The 26,388-nt window shown below is 39.3% G+C and overlaps 2 protein-coding genes across 2 annotated transcripts; both read right to left on the reverse strand.

The window, feature by feature from the left end:
* Positions 1-1,910: 1,910 nt before the first annotated feature.
* LOC102720093 (ankyrin repeat-containing protein NPR4-like) lies at positions 1,911-5,213 on the reverse strand. Its single transcript, XM_040529052.1, has 4 exons — positions 5,045-5,213; positions 4,360-4,872; positions 2,918-3,444; positions 1,911-2,819 (listed from the first exon to the last, which is right to left on the reverse strand). The coding sequence occupies exons 1-4, from the start codon at positions 5,211-5,213 to the stop codon at positions 2,121-2,123; spliced, it is 1,908 nt and encodes a 635-aa protein (XP_040384986.1). The 3' UTR covers positions 1,911-2,120.
* Positions 5,214-13,112: 7,899 nt separating this feature from the next.
* Positions 13,113-23,615, reverse strand: LOC102720375 (ankyrin repeat-containing protein At5g02620-like). The gene is made up of 4 exons (XM_040528530.1): positions 23,435-23,615; positions 22,809-23,312; positions 13,916-14,442; positions 13,113-13,808 (listed from the first exon to the last, which is right to left on the reverse strand). The coding sequence occupies exons 1-4, from the start codon at positions 23,613-23,615 to the stop codon at positions 13,113-13,115; spliced, it is 1,908 nt and encodes a 635-aa protein (XP_040384464.1).
* Positions 23,616-26,388: the final 2,773 nt, after the last annotated feature.

The raw sequence follows: 26,388 nt of genomic DNA on the forward strand, positions 1-26,388 counted from the left end.
TGTGTTCACAATATTTATAAAATTGTATGGACAAAATGGACATTTCACCTTAATTTTTTTGCATGGCCACCAAGATTGGTGCCAAAATTTTGGTTCCAGCCACACCGAAAATTTGTGGCACCCCTCTGCGGCCTTTCTTTGTTTTTGGCAATACAAAACAAATAATATGGTGTACTTTTTAATTTCATTTTATCAAAACAATAAATTCAATTTTTCATTTTACAAATAAGTTCAGTTGAACAATTCAAATTTTGAATTTTCAAAATTTGACAATTCGAACAAAAATGAGGTTAATAAATGATTTCAAATGGAAAAGTCACCAGAATCAAAGTTGTAGAACTCATTGAGATACAAAATTTTTATTTTGGTCATTTCTCCATCTGACTCTATTTGAACAATTTGAAATTTGAAATTCAATGTTTGAGTTCAAATATAATTTTTATTAGCGAACCACTTCAACTAAAAAAGTCATCAACAACAAAGTTGTATAATCCATCTAGATCTACCATTTTTATTGTGGTCATTTGTTCATCCCACAAAGTGATTTTAACATTGTTCACAAAATTTACATATATCCTACATGATTTATTAAATTATTAGAGAGATGTGTAAATTTTGTAAACAATGCTACTATTACTTTATTGGATAAAGAAATGACCAAAATAAAAGTTATAGATATTGATGAGTTATGCAATTTTGTTGCTGATGACTTTTTCAGTTGAAATCATTTAGTATTTGAAAATGTTGTTTGAAGTTGTAAGAATTTGAATTCAAATTCAAATTATTGAAACAAAGTCATATAGTAAAATAGCCAAAACAAAAGTAGTAGATCTTAATAGGTTATACAACTTTGTTGTTGATAATTTTTTCATTGAAATAACTTTCTACCTAAAAAATTATTTGAATTAACACAAGGCAGGATAAATTGACTTCTCAGCGAGGGAGGAGCAAAAGTGTTGGGCTGGCGGCCCGAAGAGGGAGAAGGAGGGAGAGAGAGGCTGCGGGCCGAGAGGGAGAGAGTAATACTGGCCCTGGCCCAAGGACAGAGAGAGGAATTCTTATTTATTTTTCATTTATTCTAATTGGTTAAATGAACTTTATGATATTAAAACTAGTTACTGAGCTCCGAAAATTCATAAAAAATTTTAAAGAATAATTTAGTCCACGTAGAATATTAAAAAAGATTTCCGGTCATGATTTTTAAAGGAAAATTTTAGTCTCCTCACTAATTCACTTGGTTAAATTGCTTTAATATTTAATATATTTTTCTAAAAATGCATTATATAAATCTATGAGGTTTGCTTTGTGCCCCTAATGACAAATAAATATTCGTCACGATGCTCCATTGAAATACTTTATGACGATTTCTAGTTGCTATTAACGACGAACACATTTTTTTCGTTACTAAGCCATCTCAGCTCATACTAATCGTCATAAAATGGATTGTGCTAATGACGAATAGCTTCGATGTCCGAGCAATTTGTCATAGAAGGTCATATTTCTTGTAGTGAGAGTTACGTTTTGTTTAGATTATTCTGCTACTTTGCAGTTTCAACACTAGATCGTTTTGTTGAAGCCCAAACCCATGAGATTTATCATCGATCTAGAATTCATATTGTGTTTTTGTTGTTCTTGTCAATTTCTAGAATTGTTTTACAGGAGTAAAACCTTCCCGGTGAGGTTGATTACATGAGAGCGTACTCGACAAGGACTAGACATATGGGCATGCTGGGCAACAACTTTACTATGGTTCCTCTCCCTTTTCAATTATAATTTAATTGAGAACCTGTGAAAATTGACCTATCTATAAAATTAACAAATATAAATATTACAAAATTAATACTAAAAAATACATATGTATCCATACAGTACAATGTATAAATAGAAATAAGAAAATAAAATCTGGTTATTCAAAAAAACTCGTCTAAACATAACATTGATATGCTAAAAAGTGTTTCTACAGGCGTGTCCTTGTTATTTTAGTTATGGCACAAATGCTTTTATTAAAATGATTAGATGTGGCAGTGATGCTATACTATGATAGTTGTATGCCATTTCACTTTTGTATTGGTTGCCATAAACTACACTCAACCAACCTAAATTCTGGGTGCCCATGTACATCACCCATCAAGGAAGGTTCTAGTGACATCAACCGAAGTAATAGCTACACAACTTAGTACTATGAACATAACCACATTAAACGTATAACTGATGGCGAACGGATACTGCCGACTGATGCGTCTCTTAATGCGTCGCTGCCGTTCCCTGCAACTTCCTATCAAGAACTTCAAGTTGCCTGTAAGCGACCCTGGTGTTGCAAGGCTTATAAGCAGCATTACCAAATAGTACATCCCGTAGTAGATCACCTGCGACATCACCGTCCTCATGCCCTTCTTCTGGTTAGTCACGGCGGCCATAGCAGCAAAGAACCCTAGCACCATGCTGTTAAGTGACATCCACAGGAAGTGCAGTGCGATCATGAACCCTACCCATGAGCGATTAGATCGTGAGGCTCTTCCATAGATCAGCAGTATTGTTGCCATCACTGAACTGACAACGGCAAATGTATCCAGAACTAGGAAGGCATCATACATGCGATCCCCACTCAGGACTGCCTTCCCATCGTTTCCGAATGATCCAGGAACATTGAACGCTGCTGAGAAGGCGACTGTTGCCACGAGTGTGGAGACAACCGCGAGATTTTTTGATGTTGTCTCCCGCCATTTCATGATGTCCTGGCCATTCCATTTCTCTATCTGGTCTTGCCTCTGTGGCTGGAACTGAGCTCCTGAACCGTACAACTTCACCACTAATCTGACCTGCATTCCGGTATTTAAGCCTATTATTTAACTCATTCAACAATGCTAGTAATTAAGTTACAATTTTTGCCCAAGCATGTACCACAGAGAGAAATTACCATGGAGTAGAAACCTCTGCAATCTTTCACAAGGTCAGATGGTGTGCAACCTGCATTGTTCATGATATGAGTCTGCACCTTTCCACTTGACAACAACTTACAAACAACATTGCATTCTCCTGCGACCACCGCCAAATGGAGAGGCGTGTTCCCCTCCCTATCTTGAGCATTCAGATGATGCTCGAGCATCCTGGTTTTTAGGGCATGCGAGACGATCACACAATGACCTTTCACAGCTGCCACATGTAGAAAGCTTCTGCCATGCTTGTCTCGAACATCTGCCGAAGCCAGTGAGAATTGGATTAGCAGCCGGACTGCAGCTGCATGCCCCATCAGCGCTGCAGCATGCAGCGGTGAGAGTCCTTGGCTGTCCTGCATGTGTGCAGCTCTGGGAGGTGCATGAGCTAGGATCGATTTGATGATGGTGCAGTCGCCGTCAGATGAAGCAAAATGCAATGGGCTGCTCTTGTTGTTGTCAAGATCGGTGACCAGCCCTGGTTTCCATTGCAGTAGCAAAGAGACCATTTCTACAAATAGCAGACTAGTAGTTTTTGATGATGTTAATTGTCCTAGTAATATATGTAGAGTTGAACAAGTGTGCAACGAAAATGAATTCATGTTAGCACATAGGAAGTATAGATCGTCTGTGTTCACCACCCATTCAACGTATCCCAGATTCCTCACATTAATTAAATTTGAGGACATGTAAATTTCACAATAATTTGAACTGCTGGTTGATCCTATAAATTTAAAATATCCAATCATTATTTTCTCTATCAAGTAGATTAGTATATTCTGCATAAAGGACGCGCTTTGCCGTGACTTTGTTTATTTTTTACTGTGATACTTATCTCCATATTAACATGCTTTGACCTTCCGATGCCTCATGTCGCATCCCTATTGGTCAACTTCATACAGAAGCATATGAAAACAATTGTTGCTCTTTCATCAATGTGTACATGGCGTCACATTGTTAGCAGCTTCCATTCCTCCAATTTGACCAAACATGCATTATAGGATGGTTTACTAAGCAAGAGGACAACTATTACATGTATGGACCCCAACTTAATTAACAATAGTATATGATGGTTTCTCTGTTTATACTTAACAGTTAGACAGTTGACACCATATCCTTGAAATTTTCTGTCCCTTTGAATTCAATAAATGATGAATTTTCATTTCATTTTCTATAGAGAATACTTCTTGCATTCGTTATTGTAATCGTCAGAAAAATAATTAACATCTATAGTACCAAATACATACACTATCCCCACTTATTTCATGGTGTTGTATATATGTTAGTATATTTTCTATGGACTTACTTGAACATATATAGGAAGTTTAAGTTGGATAAAACTCAAACACCAGTCAATATGGAACCGGCAAAGTAATTAATTAAATTAACTGAATCTCGCGTAAAAACGAAAAGGAAAGCAACTAACCCGAACTCTGGAGAACGGCAGCGTGCAACGCGTTCTGCGATTTCGGGCCGGCAGCCGACGCGTCGCTGCACCACAGGATCGCTCGGACGGCGCGCACTGACCCGCTCATCACCGCCAGGTAGAGCGGCGACGCGCCGGCACCGTTCAACTCGGCCGCCGTCTCCGGCGCCACCCGCACCAGCGCCTCGGCCGCCTCGCCATGGCCGTGCCTCGCGGCGAGGTGCAGCGCAGTGTCGCCGGCCTCGTTCTTGCCGCGCAGGGCGTCCCGCAGCCTGTCCTCCTCCACGTTGGCGCGCGCGAGCCTGCCGATGGCTCCGACCGCCCCGGCGTGCCCCGCCCTCGCCGCGCAGTGCAGCGGCGTGTCGCCCGACGAGCTCTTCGTGGAGAGTAGGCCGCTGTCCCGGCGACAGAGCTCGGTGATCAGTCCGTCGTGCCCTTGCGCCGCGGCGAGGTGGAGCAGCGTGCTCCGCTCTGCGGTCACCTCGTGGATGTCACAGGCTCCATCGTGTTGAGCTAAAGCAAAAACTGAGTTCGAAATCAAACCTGATTTTATTATTCAATGATTTTACTCCTCAAATTAATCCATTTTCACGACAGAACTTCTGATTTTCACCCAATCACATTTCATCCAAAACAAAGAGCAAAATATCAGCGAGAAGAACTGACCAATGGCCTTGAAAATTACCAGTTGGCTGCGCCGCCGGTGACGACCAGCCGTTTCGGGCGGCGCCGCTTCCGTCTAAAAGTCCGGTGACCTGATCGGCGTTCCCTTCAAATGCTGCAATGTAGAGTTCAGAGCACATGAACAGGTGTTCAGGAATGTCATGCTCACAGACAGCACTTGTGAGATCCATTAGCTAGTCTTTTTTGTGAGTACAAGTGCGTATTAGGATTTATAAACCATATGATATTAGATGGATCCTTCCCCAGGATTAGAACACACATGTCAGTGTCTGCTCAGTCAACGGTTCTTGTTCAATCTTCATGAGACCATCCGTATTATAGGATATCTCATGTTGAATAGGGTGCAAGGTGGCAGATGATCAGAATCAAATAGCGACAGAGTTGGGAATTTCTTTTGTTCTACGTTTTTAACAAGACAAATAACGAGATACGATAATTGTGCTAGAGATCGGTCGCGATAAATACGGTTGAGTCAATTGACATGAAATTGGGGAGAGTGGGTTCGATACAATGCTCCAGGAGGAACTTAACTATCTGAGGTGAAAGACAAACGGCGAATTCTGTTGGTGCTAAAGAATAAACAGTTATTTTTCCTGAGACCGCATTTCTGTTGCAACATATATGCATGGAGAAATTTTACAGTACTAGTAAGGTGATAAAATTTTATATTAAATATAATTATTGATATATATAGTTACCTAGTACAGTGGAGAAGATGCTTGAAAATATAGTACCCCTTAGTATATTAAATTATATATTTTTGTACATTGACAAATTTTGCTATATGATACTATGTAGTTTGCTGGCCTAAACATTGAAAAACAATCATACCTTGGCCAGTGCGATACCACAAAAAGTTGGTAATTTACCAAAGGATGTAATCATCATTAATTTCTTATTTCATCCACTTACAGGATTCTCTCACTTCTTGGACATAGGGCCGCCATATCCACTGAAAATAGATCCCTAAAAAACTAATGATGGGAATATATCTTTTTTGGCTCCGGCCTTCTTGATGTTGAGGTCCAATAGCTTGGCCGCAAAGAAGCTAGCGCCGACCTACCTGTCACCAAGGCACGTTGACACCCGCCATGGCCGGTGTACCATGATAGCAAGTACGTCACTGCTAGCCTCTTTGGTACCGTCCTGTAGAACTGTGACGTCAGAGAGACTAGCACCAAAAAATGTCCATTTTCAGAATTAATTTTACTAGGATCTATTTATAAAATAAAGTTTTAAAAAGTTGCTATAATGTAAAAACAAATTAGATATCCACTGCTCCTTCCAGATAGGTCACCAATAGGGAGCGGAGGGCTAGAGAGCAGAGGTGTTTTTGATGCCTATGAGGGTCCTTAATGACAATAACCCAATTCCTAGGGAGTGGTGCATCATTCTGAGAGGAGGTCACGTCGGAGTTTTTCATAAGACAACAAATCAATTCTTTAAATTGAAATACACAAAGTGTTGGTTGAGTCGAGAGATAATTAATTAAAAGAAAATATTTAATTAATTGGACCAAAAGGCCAAAAATATACCTTCAAGACCCCATCAATACAGATTGGTTTGTTGTTGATCAGTTTAGACAACGAGGCCTGTATAATATGTGTGAGCCAGAAAATGAAAATTTAGATAATGACAATGATATACATGTCTCAGTCCCTAATCTCCATTCTAATATTACTGTAAATATTCCTTCTGGAGGCATTGCTTGTGTTAGAAAAGACATTGATGGAATAATTGTTGCTGAAAAAAGAACAAAACAGTAAGAAGTATTTACATGTTCTTGTGTTTTCCATGAAAACCTTTGTTAACAGTTACTATGTTTTTCCATAATTTTGATAAAAACAAATTAATATGTATTTATCTTCTGTTTTAGGCGAAAAAATGGCAAGTTCACAAGTGACGGGTAAATCTGCTAGGCTCACCCAATATGAAGTCGAGAGGGATGAACAGGTGGCAAGAAATAAAGAAATAATGAGAGCTCTAAATATTGGGCGTATAGTGAAAGAGCTAAATGGTCTACAGGGAGCTAGCTCATCAAATCCTTCCAAGAAAAGAACAAAGGTTACGCATTTATTAGTTTCCATATTGTGTGCATTGCAAATAATTTGTATCAAGTAGTTTTCACACATGCTATGTGCTTATCTGCAGACAACTCATACAACAAGTGAGGCGGTACTTGCAGGTCCTGTTTTGCGTCCTAGGCCTAGAAGGGATGACATAGACAATGAACAAGAAATGATGTTCAGGATCCTAGTTATGATCCCTTCCATGACACTGAAGGTATTTTATTCCATACTGCATACAGTATGCCACTTGCATATGATGAGCTAAACAAATAGTTATTTGGAATGCTTCCTAATTTCTCAGTTCTTTTGTGACAGAAAATGTTCTAGTTCTTAATGCTGGACAACTTGTCAACAAGAAAAGGAATGGAAGGAAAATCACAAGAAAGAGAGACATACATGAAAGAGGAGACCAACCTAAAATTAAAATTGATGTAAATGAATATGGTCAGCCAGTTGGTCAGTATGCTGCAGGCTTTAAAAACTATATTGGAACATTGGTAAAAAGTATATTGGAACATTGGTAAAAAGTACAGAGTTCCCATATAAACATGATGACTGGAGGTTTGTTGATCCCTCTAAAAAGTTTAAACTGTGGACTGACTTGAAGGTACTACAATTTTAATTTCAATACTAATTTTGTCTGATGGTTGTCTTTTTCTGACTTTTGAATTTTTTTCCTTAAACTAGTCAAAGTATGAGGTTGATCAAGGTGTTCTTAATTTCGTGATGGCAACAGCAGCAAAGAAATGGAGGGATTTTAAGGGAGACTTGAAAAAAAATTTATTCGATCCAACCTTGAGTGATGAGGAACTCATTGCAAGGCGTGACGAGAGAGTTAATGATGATGATTGGGAGTGGCTTATTAGTTTCTGGCGATCTGAAAAATCCAAGGTAAGACATCAACCTTGTGTTGTTAATATTATAAATGGAGCTAAGATTTTTGGTTTGAATTCTGTTGTAGACTCGATCAAAAATAGGGCAACAAAATCATGCTCAACAGTCCCAGCCTCATACATTTGGAAGCATGAGTTTTGCATGTGTGGCTCATGAGAAAGTAAAGCAATAATTTCTTGCAATAAGAACTTAGTACTCAATTCTAGATAACACCAAATATGCTAATAAAAAATATTTCTCATAGGAAAAGGAACTTGGCTACAAACTCCGCAGAGATGAACTTTTCGTCTTTACACATACACAAAAAAATGGGCTTCCTACAAAAGATGTAGAATCAACTTTGTAAGTGTGTGTACATTCTTTTTGCATTCGTGAACTGTCAGTTTCTCCATGGGTAATGTGACACAACCTTATTACAGAATAAACTACAAGAAGCAGCTGTTAGATTTGCAGAGCTAAAAGATAGGACAATTCAACAAGGTGATCTATATTCAAGTGTACTTGGAGAAAAGGAACCAAGAGGATGTGTTCATGGCCTAGGTCTAGGGCCAACTCCTTCAGATATTGGCACACCAGGAGCTCGGAGTTACGTACCGACTAGGTTTCAGATGGCAATTGCAGCTCAACAACAATCTGCACAAGAAGTTGTGGCTCTAACAGGTCGCATGGACCAAATGCAAGGAGAAATTGAATTTTAAAAGCAGCTGTTGCTTGCATCGCAAGGCACACACAATGGGGAAACCAATTCAAACCGTGGATCAAATTCTCAACATAAGTACTTTACAGAGTTTGGTTTGCATATTTTATTAAAAATTTCCTTGTGGTTTATTCTTACACTATGGTTGTGTGTAGAGCTCAAGCACTCAGCCATGCCTTGGCGAGGAAGAACATGATCACTATATTGAGGTAGACAATAATATCTCTGCAGCAAATATTCCAATTAATAATAATGAGCGCATGGTTCTACGTAAGCAAGCTACAGTCCCAACAACATCGACAAGGACGGATGCTTCTTCACCAAATAAACATGCAGCCCCTCGTCCTGATTTTTCAAGTCAGATAATATTTTCTGTATGTCATATATATTTCCTCCTTTTGCATGTTTATGTTATCTCCTTGTACTTCTTAGTTATGTGGACTAAACTGGATTCTCTAGGTTGGAAGAGAAGTGATACTTTATAGCACAATTGCACCTGCTGCTCCAGTTGCTAAGGCAACGATTATATCAACCGATCCAACCACCATTGTGGGAGGTGAATCTCTTGGACAACAGTATTATGAGGTTGCTGTCAATGTAGTGATCAAAAGGGATGTTGTTTTGCCTCATCCATATGATGGTGTAGAGATTATGGCTGATGCTCTTTACTTGTCCATAGCGTGGCCATTCACAAAAGTAATAACCCACACTAAACCGTATTTCTATGTTTCGATCTATGACTATGAGTTGCTAAATATTAATTATAGTTTTTGTACATGAAGGATCAAAAGTAGGGAAGTAGGAACAACCAACATGCAGGTATTTATATTTATCAATAAAACATGCCTAGGCATCCACAATAATTATTAATACATTTTTTCTTTACTTTTCTAGGTATCCCAGGACATAGGCAACACAGCTAAAGTGTTGTTGAAGCTTTCAGCTACAGATTTATGGAAGACAACTATATTTGGCCAATCTTTTGTGAACTTACCAATGTTCTGCTACATATGCCCTTTTGTGGAGGAACTTATTAGCTACTCATATATATAGTTTAGTGATGACTGAACTCAATGTAACTTGATGGGTGCAAGGGTTATAAATGGAACTTTGAGCTTTTGGATAGATGATATGTATTAGAAGTGAATGTGCAACTTCTTAACTTGTCTGATATGACGTTGTTGAAGTCCTGTGATAACAATTGAATTTTATTCTAATGTGTGTCTCATATTTTTGTGTGATGAAATTGTTGCTAACTATGGATTTAGCTTACTGATCATATAATGTGGATTTAATCTCTGAATTTAAATAAGTGTGGTGATTTATTTAGCATATTCATGATGATCTGCCGGTAATTACTAATATTTTGACTGTTAAAGATGTCTGCCTGGAAAATCTATCTGCTGAGAAAATTAATTAATTCACTAGCAAACTATCTACCAGTAAAAAAATATCCGCCGGAAATAACTTTTGCCGTCAGGACTTACACTGGCGGACCTCATCTGCCGGGAACAGCTAATGTCATATTTGCTGGCAGTTAGTTAGCCAACAATAATGTGGCATGGTGTAGTGTCCTCACTTATTCACTCACCAGCCGGCCTCCTGCCCGTGTGCACCCATGGGAAGCCCACGTTCACGCGGCCGAGTCCCGTGCTGCGTTCTTGCTGGCTAGCGCCGAGCCGCCAATGCCGCTGCCGCGCGAAACCCTGGTTTGCGCTTAGTTTTGCTACTGCCGCTCGAGCCAAAAGCCGGCCGTGCACGTGCGAACGTCCTGTTCGTGCGTACTTCGCTGCTGCTTTGCTGCTATTCGTTCATAGATCCCATGTGCGTAGTGCTGTTTTGCACTCATCGCAGGCATGCAAACCAATATAATCTATTAGATCGTGTTGCTGTATAGGTTTTAGCGAGTGACTTATTGGTTCAAATCTACCGTGCGAATTCTCCGTTTTGTATCCGTAAGTTGATCTTTTGTTAAAGCTATTTAGTGAGCCATTAATATTCCATATTTTTAGCGAGGTGTTAAATTATGTTTAACAAGTCATTAAATACTACCATTAACGAGTCATTAATCCTATCATTTTTCTTATTGCTAACACTATCGTTGTTTGGGTCGTGCATTTTATGACCCGCATTTCAATACTAATTCGCCGCGTGAATATGCGATTCACGCACATTAATGAGTCCTGTCGTGTGAAGTCTTATTTCCTTTGGTGTTTTTCACTCCCGTCTTACGAATTTGTGATTCGTGCGTGAGTTGTTAACAAGTCGTTAGTTTAGGTACTTTGTGTTTTCCCTGCCGTTCTCCTGTTTCAGTAAATTTACCATTTAAAAAGTTGTTAACTTGTTTTTAGGTTTAGCGAGACAATAACATAACTATTTAATCCGAAGTCCGTTTAAGCCCTTTTAAATTGTAGCGGATCTATAATTTTGTCAATAATTCGTTACAAATAGTTTCTTTTACTATTTCAATGCCCGTTGTTGACGCCAAAATTGACCCGATGGCTTGTTACGCACGAAGTCCTGGGAGTGTCTTCTTATATCGCTCTAGTGCAGGAACTAAATTATTAGAATGTGCGGGCGTACCAGTCGTTTTAATCCTGTAACTGACAAGATAAGAATAAAACAAGCCGATCATTTATCAAGTCATCAGGTAACAAAAATCCTATAACTGAACGATGGACTGTTGAAAGCTTGGATCGGCTGGAAATCTGATACATATAAATTCAAATAGTTAAAATTAACAAGAGAAAAAACAAAAAGTTCTACACTAGACCATTTAAAAAGTTCAAATTTCTTTCAATTGCACCAATAAAAACTGATAAAAATGGAAGCAAATGAAGGAGGACCACGAGTATTACACATTTTATATGGATCAAAATAAAAGATTTGAGGTCGAAAACCTTCCGCCCTTAATTTTTGTTAGATTAGGGCAGAGAAAACATCATAATAGTTGGGATAATATGTTATCGCATGTGGTCGGCTTAAGAGTACTGCACAAGATAATGTGATTATCCCATGCAGTTGTTTTAACAGGACCACACGGGATAATGCGTTATCCCGTGCTGTCGACAGCCCGGCACCAGTCCTCCAGTTTTTCTAGGCGGCGCCACATACGGCCCTCCTAGAAACAAATGGGGCCGGCGTCCATAAAAATCATTCCTGCGGTAGTGGGAATAAAATCGTACAATGACTTTATCATTCCCAATCAAAATGAAACAAAATACACGGCACCGGTTTCCAACCCGAGCAGCAGCACTATTTTAGCATTTCTCGTGAACCGTTTATCAGAATCGAATCAAACGAACAGTGTTAGAAAGATAACAAATTAAGGTGACACAATCTTTATTTAGGTCACCTAACCTGATTCTTGATCAATAAGTCCCAAATTTAGAAAAACGGCTGCAGTCCTAGATCAAAATTGCAAACTTGCACCACCGATAAACCAATTGGTTTCTATTTTACAAAATTAAACTTATATAAACTAGAAAGAAATTGCGTTGAAAGAATTTGAGAAATTACCCAAAAAATCACCCCAAGTTCGCTCATTCGTACTCTCCTGACAGCAAGGCAAAACAATAGCAGAGATTGCGACGGCGCCGCGACGGCCCAACAGCACGGGCGACGGTAGCAACGCATGCCTAGGGCTACCCTGCAGGACGATGCTGGGTCGATCTAACTCTGTCTCTCTTTTCTTTTATGCGGTCTGATCGATCTATCTCCATGTCCTTTAAACGTGGCTGAATTTACATCAATCTATCGATCTCTTATTTTCAATTAACATGGACGGATGAGCCTCCATCTTAGTCAATGTAGCAGGATGAACCTCTTTTTTTTTCTTTTTTTCTATTAGATAAATAGAGGATATTTAATGAAAATCTGATAGTCAAAATTAATTTGATGAAAATTAATTTAACTGGGTCTTGATCGGTACAAACTTATACTCTATTTTGCACTACTCGACGATCGCTATACATCCACGGTCTCTGATTGTATATTTAAGAAATAGTTGAAAAGTTAAATTTTCACACCTCAAATTAAGTGTTACAAAAAATCCCTATTTGATATGCAGGGTATTACAAGTCCCAACTTCTAAATTTTGTATGTACGAGTGGAGTTGTGCATCTGCTCGAATTTGTTTTCATACCTCTAGTTTAGTTTATAGATCACTTTGCTTGACTCTTATTTTGAGGCGAGTTGAAGTTGTTTACTTGGGCTCTATCAGTTGTACCAAACGCGCACTGAGGTTCATGGATAGTCAACATACTTGTATATTAATATTAATGTAACATGATATTTGTCTAAGATATAGAATAATTCTAGGTTCAAAAGTTCATTTACACAAAAGTGACACAGTTATTCTTGTGTCTACACTATATATTTTACACACATGGCCTACTAGTTCGCTAGGCCTAGTACCGAAGGTTTCCAGTGACATCAATGGCAGTAAGTGCCATAATAGTGACAACAGCGAACACAATTATGTTGAATATGTAGAAAACAATTAAAGGATACTGTCGACTGATCCGTCTCTTCACACGCCGTTGCTGGTCCAGGAATCCACCTATCAAAAACATCAGGATGCCTTTAATCGATCCAGGCATTGTCGCCCTTATTAGCAAAATCATCAAGACATACAATCCTTGATACAACTCACGAGTCAGTGCCATCCTTATAGAATTATTCTTGTCCATCACTGCCATTACACTGGTCAAGAAGGCTAGCATCATAGTGATCAATGACAACCAAAGTGAGTACATTGCGATCACGAAGCTTGGCCATGAGCGATGGGACTGTGCAATCCTTCCATAGACCAAAAGTATTGTTGCTATAACAGAAGTGGTCATTGCAACGGAGTCTAGCACCATGAATGCATGGTACAAACGATCATCATTTAAATTTGCCTTTCCATCTGATCCATATGAGCCAGGCATGTTAAATGTAGCCGAGAAGGCAATTGTCGCCACAAGAGTAGAAACAATTGCAAGATATTTTGATGACGTTGATTGCCATTTCATGATGTCATGGCCTTTCCATTTCACTATATGGTCTTGTCTTTGTGGTCGGAATTGTCCTCCGAATACATACAATTTCAAAATTAGCCTTACCTGTGTTAGATGAATATATAAAAAACACATGTTATATCCACCTACATGAAAACCTGTTAAGAATAATCAGTGAGATGAGCATAGACGATTCAGAACTAACTACGTACCATTGTGTAGAAACCTGTAGACTTTTCAGTCAGATCAGATGGAGTGTTCCCTGCATTGTTCATGATGTGGTTTTGTACTTTCCCACTATATAATAGCTTAGATACTGTCTTATATTTCCCGGCAATTACAGCTAAGTGAAGTGGTGTATTCCCCTCATTGTCTTGTTCATCCAAAATATGTACGAGCATCCTATTTTTTACAGCATATGAGATAACAGAAACCTGGCCTCGCATAGCTGCAGCATGCAGAAATGTTCTACCCTGGTTGTCACGAACACCTGCAGAAGCTGGGGATATCTTTAGCAGCAAGCGAACTGTACCTGCATGACCCATCAACGCCGCCACATGCAATGGTGAGAGACCTTCACTGTCACGTACGTGTACCGCACTGGGAGGTATGTGTTTGAGGATTTCTTGGACGATAGAACGATCTCCATCAGACGAGGCATAATGTAGCGGGGTGCTCTGGTTGCTGTCAACTTGGGTTGCAAGCTCTTGTCGCCACTCCAATAGCAAAGAAACCATTTCTGCAGATAATAGAGCGTTTATGAACTATATGCTGGTGTTTCCTTTAATTAAAACAGGGCGGTGCAGTATAAAATGAGTAAGGAATAAGTTACCTCATTTGTACATATGTATTTTGAGGGTACGTACTCCCTCTGTTTCACAATGTAAGTCTTTATAACATTATCTAGATTCATATAGATGGTAATAAATCTAGACACATATATAAATTATAATACATTCATTGATGAATGAATTTAAACAAAGCTATAAAGACTTACCATATAAAACGGAGGTAGTAATTAAGCTTCTCAGAACACAAATGTTCCTTTAGGGCCATTTTGGATTGCAACCAAAAAGTGCACTACCAATGTTTTGGTTGTTGGAATAGTATTTGTGATAAGTTTGGATTGATCGTCCGGAGTTATCAATGTTGCCCATAATATATTTGATATCAATCTAGAAGGTTTTTCACTTAAATGTCACAATTTACCCCTATGTTGATAGAAAAAAAACATGAACAAAAAAACTTACCACACAAAACGATTGGTAGGGTAGTAATAATGCAAAATGGCCCATAATGTATATCGATAGTAAAATGGAAGTAATATAAAAAAACATAGCTGAGGAATGAACTTGTAACATACCCAAGCCTGTAAACCTGAGAGCTAAATTTAATTTAAATGCATCATGTGGTTGTGGAGTGATTTTAATTGTTTTTGGATCTTAAACATCTCATCATCACATGCAACAATAGGCCTAGAGTCACAAAAACAATTAATTTGGTATTTATATGCATTCAAAATTTCTACAACAAATCTAGACACATATATACATTTCAACTTACAAATTTTCATATTTTTTCATTAAGGTTTGCTAACTCGTTGATCTATTTTAATCTTTCCAAAATCCTGAAAAACTGCTTGGTAGATTCAAACTTGCTCTCTCTAAAATTTATTTCAAAACCTCTTTCTGAAATTTTGTTTCAGCCAAAGTATTATACTAAAATTCTTCTAACACCACGAGGAGTGGCACACCGTGTATCATTCTCTAACCCTTTTTTCTCTCACTCCAAAAATCGAATCAGCTGCTAACTTCACTGTCGACTGCTGCTAACCATGTTGTCAACCCATGTTTAGCACTTCATTCAGCCTAAACCAGAGACTTGTAACCCAAACCACTTCAGCCCTTTTACTCTCTACGTCACCCCCGATCAAGAGGATCACTTGCCCAGGTTTCTTGCTACACAAAATCTCCCTTAAATCCTCTCCAAATATCCTTGGCAGACAACCTTCCTTGAATTAGGCTCCAAGCCAGTTTTCAAATTTCTTTCAATGACAAGTGGGTTCCACACCCCCTAGGACCCACATGGCAGCCTCCCACTTTCTCCTCACAACCTCCACCACCCTCCATGTCCAATGGGTGCCCAAGAAACCCCATCATAGCACCAGCCACCTCTCTCCCTCTCATTACCCCAGTCCACTCTTGCTTATTTGCCAAGCCAACGCGTCAGGAGCAAGGGCATACTTTCCACATCATGTTCCAAGCCCAAGCAAACACAACTCACGTATAGGATGCCCGAAGCTCGCCCATCTTTCCTAGCACTGGCGACTTAGCCGTCCTGGTTCTCCATCCCCGGTGAGTCCCTCTCTCTTCCGTACCACTCTTGCCCTAGAAGCAAACTGTCGAACACGTGGTCAGCGTCACCAACCTCACTACCGGCCACCGTCTCCACCGCTCTCGTGGACCTCACTTCCTCTGTTTCTTCGCTTGGTGAGCACCCTAGTACCTTGAGACAGCTCATGCACTAACTTTTTTGTACTAACCGAGCCCTTGCATGCACTAACCAAGTCATTGCAAGCACATGCATGGGCATACCTAGACACATCGTCGCTGTTGCTCATGTTCCACGGGCTACGGACCACCATTTATTTCACCACCACCACTCACGGATGCGCAAGAACTCCCTCTACATTTTCTCTTTGGCGCTCGAACCGATTCGGTGCACCGATCGTCGCCGGCGAGTACTAGACCGAGCTCAAGCATGGCTGCCACACTTGTGAGCTAGCCAGAGACTTGATTTCTTCAATTTAATGAACTCTAAGGTCCAATCTAAAAACTACCTAGGCAAATATTACTGTAGCAAGGGAATGCGGGTTGATTTCCTCATCTTTTGAGGGTCTCTGTGCAAAAACGCCTCTCACTGAGAAAACCTTTCACTGACATGTGGGCCCGGTTGCGACTTAATTTCGAATTTGATTTCTTTTTTTTAAAGCTGAGAATGAGCAGAACTTTAAAATTCATTTTAACTCCAAAAATTGTGAAACGAGTTTTGTTAGATCCATAAAATTGTGAACTATTTTACAAAAATATAAAACTGGCTACTTTCTATACAAACTTTTCCTTTATATTTTTGTTTTACCCTAAATGTTGCCTAGAAATTGTTAAATTCATAAAAAAATTTAAAATAGCTCTAAAAATTGTGAAACCACTCTGTTAATTTTCTAGAATCATGCTCTGTAACTTTGTAAATGGAATTTTCTCCACTTTTGTACAAAAATATTTCTTAATAAGACTTAGCCCTTTTTAAACATTTTTAATTATTAAATGCATATCTCTGTAAAACAAAGTGATAAAATACAAATTGCTTCACTAGAGACCACCTGAGACCAGCACACACTCACTCCATAAGTCTCATGTATTTTCATGCATTTTTGGTTTTTATGCATTTTTGTATTTATCGTATACGCGTATTTTGCTTAGAGGAAGAATACGTCGAAGAAGAAGAGGGTGAGTTTGTTGACGACTAGGTTCAGGTGTTTGCAGACGAAGGCAAGTCAGCCCTCCTTTGACCACTTTGATCCTATGTTTTATTGGGCTAAATAATTCTATTGCAAACATGCATACATTAGCTAGTATTAATTTTAGTAAAAGAAATTATATAAATGTGGGAATGGTAGATATGACTCAATTTATGCATAATTCACCTTGAAAATATTGAATCCTTGCTGATTGTAACCATAGGATGCTTTTGAATACAATTATTGTGTTTCTTGGGATTATATTATGCATGCTTATATTGCCGCTATATGTTTATATTCGGTTACCACCTTGCAAATTACTCTCTTTAAAAATGTTATTTGTGGAAATGGTTATTTTGATGTTGCTGGACAGAAATTTAAATGTGTGAGTATTTTGAACTGAAAATGGAGATAACTTGTTTTTAGACTTGGGCAGCGAGTGGTGTACATATGGTGGTAGTTGTACACTGATAGGGGGAGCATTCACCCGGGTCGATTAAGGACCTCAATCTATGTCACCAACTAATGAAAATAGTACAAACCACATGTGTTAAGTATGGGCTAGCCTTAACCTATTAAGTTGTTTAGAGTTTAGGCTTGCATCTTGGTAGGCCGGAGAGTATGGGTTACGGGGTTTTGGTAACTTATCGGAACTTCCTATGGTTTGTGATATGATGAAATTGATTAATGACTTGTGATATGTGATGATCTGTGCGGGCAGTCTGTCCAATACAGCGGTGTTCGTGCCTCGTGAGGGATTCCGGGTTAGGTTCCTTACAGCGCTAGGTTAAAGCGTGGGCCCGCTACCTAGTGGCGCTACTTTGCTAGTAGCGTGGATAGAACACACATCGTGCTGGTACAAGGCTAGACAATAAACAATGTAACAGTTTCGTTATGACATCTGGATCATACTCAATGTGTAGAGTGTGGTGATATCGACGGGTATCGGACAAACTAGAGCGATCCATATCATATGGTCTTAAAAGTTGTACAAACTCTGCAGAGTCTAAAACTAATCGATTAGCTGTGCTCACGGTCATGTGCGGCATGGTGAAGTGTCATGAGTATAGTTTGTCATTTTGATAAGCTCTTATGATTTTGGAAAATGGTTGGAATGTTTTGTTGGTGAATCTGGGTAAAGTTCAGTAAATGGTGTGATGAAATGATGGTAAGTGGTGATAATCTACCTTGAGGGGTAAATGAGCGTTATTTATTCATTTTACATTACAAGTTTTACTTACTCTATACCATTGTTATGAAATTTCGTTGCGAAACATGTTGTGAACTAAAATTAGCGTTTATGCAAAATTAACCTATACACAGCTTATCCTTGAATATGGCCAACATATAGCATGCTAGGGTTGTCACTGACTTGCCAGTACATTAATTTAATTAATGTACTGATTTCTTGCTTTCTTTTACTTGTTTTGGCTCAGACCTTATTGCAGGTAATGACTGTTTGGATGAGGAGTTTGATACAACTTGTGATGTTGCAGATTTCTAGGATGGTTCTAACTAGGGATTTACCCTAGCCGGTTTGCCTATGGGTTTTGGGTAGCACGCTTACCATATGAACCAATATGTATGGCTTGTTGCCAAGTACTACTTTGAACCTCATTAAGACTATTTATACTTTATGCTTAGAACCACTTATTATTTAGATATCATGCTTGAGATGATTTATATGAGACTATGTTGCATTCCTGGACAACTAGTACCACATGAGGATGGGTTTGAAATGGTTGAAATAACCGGAGGATATGCCTTTGTTAAGATCGAGTCTCTTGGGTACGCTTTTGGTTGTCACCATCGAGTGGCTGACGGGCGTATGACGTAGATGACTGGTATGGCTATTCCAACGATTGTGTCTTCTATTTCATATCCGATGACTTAGAGCCTTTGTAGTGCCCTCTTCAAGACATGTCGGGGTCTGCGATGAGGTTGGATGATTACCGTAATTATTTGGGTTTATTTGGAGACCCCATCCATCCAGATATTTCACGCTAACATGCCTCGTAGTGTTACATCACCTTGGCTCTGGGGCGTCATCATATAACTAGTTGAATTTTATGTGCCTAAAATGCATATTGTATTTTACTAGTCATCTATATACAATTGTTTGTCATAAAATTACAAGCAAGGGCCTCATCATTTCGCTTATGCTTATTTTTGTAAGCAAAAAAATTGAATTTTCAACTGTAAATTTGGAGTTAATTTTTGGATTTTTTTATGATGGTTTATTTTTCAGCCTTTATTTTTAGATTACTAAGAACACATTTATAAAAGTCTTATTCATAGACTATTTTTGTTTGCATATATGCAGTTATGCTTTTTCCACGTAAAAGACAATCGATGACCCTGAAGGTTTTTGGCATGTATGCAGTTTATGGGATTTAAGAATAGCTAGGTCTCTTTCACTCCTCTACGGGTCACTCGTGATGGAACTATTTCCATAACACTGAAAGTTTGTTAGATAATTGATTAAAACCATGTTAGCACGAGGTCTCCTGATGTGAGTTGCGCGTATATTCAATTTGAGCATGAGTTACCAGCCATGGCAGCTACATTGAGTTTGTCTGAGTTCTCTAATATCTATTTCCTTGGTTCCACAGTATAAGACTTTGTGAACCTTGCTAGATTCATATGTGTGCTAATAAATCAAGACACATATACATTAATATAAGGATGAATCTAGACAAATTTATGAAGTTTTATAATATTAAATATAGGGAGTACATGGATATCTTGTGGTAAGATATGGACAAATGTGGACAGATGGTTGAGCTGGTCGAGAAGGTGGTTTTGATGGAGCATGCTTTCTCCTAAGATGAAAAACAAACATGCTCCGTGAACACGATGCAATAATATACTCACTGTGTTTTACAATGGAAGACTTTGTAGCCTTATCTAGATTCATATATATGCTAATGAATCTAAAAATATATATACAGTATATATATTTATCAATCGATAAATTTAAATAAAGGTAGAAAGACTTAAAATATGAGACGGAGATAGTAGAAGGTAATACATGCTCCATGAGCACGATGCAATTATTTGGTTGGTAATTTAGTTCTTTGCTAGAAGCTTTGTAATGAAGTTTATTTAGATAGACTTATTATTCTTTCTACTATGGTTTTTGAGATTGATATACTCCTGAATTATGATCTTGCTTGAACAAGGTTTTCAAATCATGAAACATATATCGAACCATTTTAATTTGTTGTTTCACACTACCGAAGAGTGTCTAAGAATAAGGCTGAGCAAGTTATTGATGGAAGATTGAAAGCTGTCTTACCTGTCCACAATACCTTAAAATACCATAGGGTCTGAAACATCCATCGTCTCTAAATGAAGGTTGATAGATATGTACGTATAAACAAAATTATTACACCATTATCAATCAATTCTGTGTTTTGTAAATTTAACTACAATTGTCTTAACTGGTTGTCAACTACAGACTAAAACTGTTAGTGCTAGAGCAAACGGGTTAGCTTATCCAGTGTGCAGAAGGCACAGTTTTTTTCTGCATTGATAGATCTTACATGCTTTAATTAATTACTGAATGTTAATTTTGTTCACCGTTGACATATCTCGAGATCTTTTCGTAACAATTTACTTTGACGCTTTCCAGCTTGTGTCAGATCTCAAGTATATGCATGGACAGATTCTTACTACGAGTATATATAATAGTCCAGCAATTTTACCATCGTTAACAAAACATCCGGAGGTTTCTATTTTCCAGTGTAAAATTTAGTATCCATAGTTATATTTACCTCAAGATATCAATATTGTGTAGATAAATTTTGGTATCTACAGATACCTTTGATAACCATGTAAAAATTGCCATAATAATAATCAGGCTTGTCGTTACATAACAATTTTTTCCTCCCATTTAACCATGAAATTAATGCGCGTCCTACCTATTTGTTTAGTAGTTTAGCGAACTATTTTGATGGTTTAGTTTGAAATATGAACTTTGTAGTTGGTACATAAGGGAATAAGACCATATTGCACTATAGATATTACTACTCTCTACATAAAGTTGCAGTGAAGTTGATAACCCAACTGACTCATCATCATAAATAGAGAAAAGTCCACATTACTCCCTCTAACTATTTTATGGGGGTAATTAACCCCCTGGACTATTAAAAACGGTTCACAATATTATTTTTATCATTTTTCTCTCAGTGTAATCTGTATTTTAGATTGGTATTATGTAGAATGACAGATGTATTTTAAGTTTATATCTCAATACTCTCCAAAATTCTTTGTTAGTGTTTACAAGGTCGAAACATCACATGATTGATTGCATAGATGATGGTGTAATACATAGATTTAAAAAATCAGCCTAAGATTAACAGAGAAGAGAAATGCCACTAAGCGCTAACTCATTTTAGAGAATAAAACGAGCCAAAAGATATTTTAGATGTGATGTGAGGACCTAGTGAAAAAAATCGTCCGACGGAGTAAAATGATATTTTTTTCATAAATATTACAATCTATTTTTTTTGCTGTCATAAAATGCGCAGGCAATATAGAACCAGTTTTACCAGTTACCACAGTTACAAAAATAAACACTGCAAATATTTTATCCACCACGTCCTTACTGGCGTAGCATAGCAACACGAGTCCCGCTATACGTATGATCCATTGTACTAGGTAAACATTATAATCATTGATTACGCAAAGGGGGTTAACTAAGTGGCACTTCAGCGGTTGATCCACAGGGTCGTATGTAAGTCGGATAGATAAATCGTATGCATAGTAGTTTTGTAGCAACACGTAGAGAGCCATGGAGGCCTAAGCGGAAAGGTTGGATTCAGACTAAAAAATATATTTGTTATGTTCGTAGCTCGCAACGTGAGAAATAACTTTGAGTCTTAATGTAGAGTTAGTATTTTAATTATTAGATTTTCGATCCTGTACATTATTTTACATTTGTTAACAACTCTGATCAGGTAAGTATTACTCCCTTGACTTTGTTTTATTTCACACCATTGACTTTTTTGACTCTAGATCATTCGTCTTATTCAAAAATTAAACTTTATACATGATTTATAATGTTACATATTTGCATAACAATTTTAAAGAAGACAAACAGTTAAACATAAATATAAAAGTTAACGATATTAAATAATTAAATGGAGTGATTATTTGTTTTGTTTCCAACATGCAATATGATTACATATTTTTTTAATATAAATTTTGCCATCCCTTGTTGGCTCCCTGCATCCCTGTATTGCCCCCATATTAAGGGATTCAAATAACTAATCATACCACCATTATTTGTGAAATGTTGTACCTTCAAGCTAATACTCAAGAACGGTAAATATCCACCTCATCTTTTCATTTATGTTTATACTAATAAGCCAAAATTTAAATCTTTAAACTAAAATTTGTAATTGATTCCAATTCTTTTCATCGGATTTGTATATAAAATTTTATTCATAAATTATTATTTATTGCCAAAATACCTCGTTTCACTTTTTAGATGAAAAGGCTAAATAACCCATCCATATTTCATAAAGTTGCGAGTAGCGAGTGAATCGTGAAAGAAATAGAACCAATCGCAGGTAAATCCTAACCTGGACTCTGAAGCACGGCGGCGTGCAACGCGTTCTGGCAGTCCGGGCCAGCCGCCGACGCATCCCTACACGAGAGAACCGCTGTGACGGCGGCCACCGACCTGCTCATCACGGCCAGGTAGAGCGGCGACACCCCAGAGCCGTTCACATCCGACGCCGCCTCGGGGGCTGCCGCCATCAGCGCCGACACTGCCGCGCCATGGCCGTGCCTCGCGGCGAGGTGGAGCGCCGTGTCCCCCGCCGCGTTCTTGCCCCGAAGGATCTCTCCCAGCCTGTCCTCCTCCACGCTCTCCCGCGCGGCCAGCTGCGCGATGATGGCCCTGACCGCTGCGGCATGTCCAGCCTTCGCCGCGCAGTGCAGCGGCGTGTCCCCCGACGAGGTCACGGAGGAGAGCAGGTCGCGATCATGGCGGCACAGTTCAGTGATCAGGTCGCAGTGGCCTTGCGCCGCCGCGACGTGTAGAAGCGTGCCTTGTTCTGCAGTAACCTCGTGAATGTTGCAGGCTGCATGGCAGAATAAACATGACCATAAAACTTACTTTCGCGTGCAGAATTTGAAGAAACAGTATTAACTGAAATTTTTAATGACTGCCAAGAAGTTGAAGCACGTGTGCAATACAGTATACCAGTTGCTTGCGCTGCCGGGGATGGCCGGCTAGTCCCGGCTTCCAGACCATCGCCGCTGCTTCCTCCTAAGAGCCTGAGGATCTCCTGTCTTTGCCCATCAAATGCAGCAACGTAAAGCTCAGAGCACATGAACACATGGTGAGGAATGTTGTTCTTACAACCAGCAGATATGAGCTCCATTAGCTAATTTTATTAAGGAAAAACATATGTATCCTAGATGAAATTCCTAGTCCCTCTTATGATTTATATATGAGTCCAACCAAAGCACCCCCACCCGCACCACCACCACTCCTCTCCCCATTAGAATACATATATTATGACTAAACATCCGCAGACTTTCCTTAAATTTTGCATGCATATGTTGCAACCCACAGTACAAGAAAGAATAATACTAAAAATATTAAACTTCCACAGCTAGTTTTGTTTAAACCAACGGTGATACTGTCACGCCCAGAAATTTCTCACACGAATTTCTGAACTTAATTATATATTAAAATTCCCTATCCAGGACCAGCCGGGTACACAAAAAGACAATGACCGCGTTCGGCAGTAAGTTATCTTATCTCCCTCGTTTTCCGCGCGCACGCTTCCCAAACTGTTAAACGGTGTATTTTTTGCAAATATTTTCTATAGGAAAGTTGCTTTAAAAAATTATATTAGTCTATTTCATATTTTTTTAATAATTAATAGCTAATTAATCATATATTAATCTATTGCTACGTTTTCCGTACCGGATAAGTTAACTTATCCACCAACCTAACAAACGGGGCCAATGTTGATTACATAACCACCGTTCTTAGAAAGAACTGAAAATAACAACAATTAATCTAATGAAAAATGCAGTGGAAAGATGCAGACTAGCTCCAGCGTAGCACGGCTCGAGTCCACAGGCAACAACTTCGACGGCAGACAGCTTACTCCATTGGATTCAGCCTCTAGCTCTAAAGGGGGAAATTACACAAGGCTGAGTACAAACCACCGTACACAACAAGTAGCAAGGAATAGGAATAATAAATGATGCAATGGGTCACAAGGGATAGGGTACGGTTAGTTGCAATAAAGCAGCATTTAATAAATAACAGAGATTTAGAGAGAATAATAGTAAATAAGTAAATAAATAACATTTGTAAAGAACCAACATCACTGTGCAACGTTACACCACGTTGCAACAGGCCCAATCACTACTCAACATTACACCACGTTGCAGTAGTCCCAAGTAAAAGCCAGTTTACTCAAGACATTAAAGGTTCATCCCACAACCACGAATCTGGCAGTGAATCTAGCAGTTCGCCCCATAACCGCGGGCACGGGTATTCGAATATGTTTACTCTGATTAGAGGTGTACTACTATACCCACAAGACACAGTCCCACTACACTTGAACGTGCACTGACATACCACCATCGCATACCGAATAGAAAATTGTGATAGGACCCATCGCATAACCCTCCATATTCAATTGCACCACACTGCAGGATTTGCTCCACCTTTAAACCAAGGCGGGCAACCCCCTCTTGTGCCTAGGCAAATCCGCAAGTAGCCTAGGCCATCGTTACACCATGATTCCCATCCATGGTCCATCACGCTCACGCTAGCCTAGGTATGTCGAATAGTTTAAAATTACACTTCAAATCCTACCGTTGCCAATTCTGTCTTATGGTTAGCACTAAAATAACTTTCAGGGTTTCCTACGAACCGGTCCTTAATTGTAATGGGTGCGACTCTTAAAACCAAGCACCCACAACCTGGTATTAAATCATCATTATCAGATATTTAGAACTAGTAATGATTAATTCGTGATCCCATGGGCTACTTGTTCTAAGCAAAGCTAAGTATTAGCACATGCTTAACTCTATTAAATTTACCCCTGGTATAACATGAATAAAGATGAATAAACAACGACACAATAATAGGTTACCCCAAAAATAAATACAATAAATACTTTAATTGAAACAATGCATGTTTGAATAAACAAAGTAGGGATTTTGCAATAATAGGTTCAATAAGATCAAAGATGAATGCCACTTGGCTTGTTCAATTCCCTGGGGTACATCGGCGACGATTTCAAAGTAAATCAGCGCGTCAACAGGCTCTGAATCTAAGCGACAAAAAACAGAAATAAATAAAACATGCATAAACTTTACTAAAACATCACAATAGAGTATTTTTAATGGATTCTTGGAAAATTATGAATTTAATGAAATTTGAATGGACTTAAACGGAGACCAGATTAATTAGTTATGAATTTTAGAAGTTTTGTGGGTTTTAAAACTAAATAGAAAGTCCTAAAATAGCATTTCTTATGCAATAAAGGAGGCTACTGATATCAGCGAGGAGAGAGAGGAGGCTAACAGGTGGGGACCATGGGCAGTGACACAAAGGAGGGGAAGAGAGAGGGCTGACGGATGGGGACCACCCGTCGGGGAGCGAGAAATAGAGGAGGGGAGAAGAGGGCTCGGTCGGTGGCTCCCAGCGACGGGTGGCAACGACGAGGCGAGAGCGGCGGCAGCGGAGATGGGTGGCGGCCGATCACGGCGCATGGCGGCGATGGGTGGCGCACACATGGAGGAGAGAAGACGCGGGGCGACGACATCGGCGCAGCGATGCAGGACAGAGTAGAGGCGGCGAACCGGCGGGCAGCGGCCGGCGAGGAGGCATGACGGCGTAGTGGGGAGGCCATCGGCTGGCTAGCTCAGGGAAAGATGACGACAGCAAGGTGGGGGGGACGGCGGCGACCGACGGGGCACGCACGTGGTGGCGGCACAATGGAGGCTGGCGGCAGCGGCCGAAGGGGAAAAGAGGGCGGGAGAAAAGAGGGGCAATGCTCACCGGTGGTTCAGGGGACGGCGGTGAGTCGGCGTGGACGGGGAACGGGTGATGGCGGCCAGCGGCAATCGAGAACGGCGGTAGTGCCGGAGATCTATCGGCAGCAGCGGAGAGGATGGGAGCGGCGG

The sequence above is a fragment of the Oryza brachyantha genome, chromosome 11, assembly GCF_000231095.2.
Source record: "Oryza brachyantha chromosome 11, ObraRS2, whole genome shotgun sequence".
In the NCBI taxonomy this organism is placed as follows: Eukaryota; Viridiplantae; Streptophyta; class Magnoliopsida; order Poales; family Poaceae; genus Oryza; species Oryza brachyantha.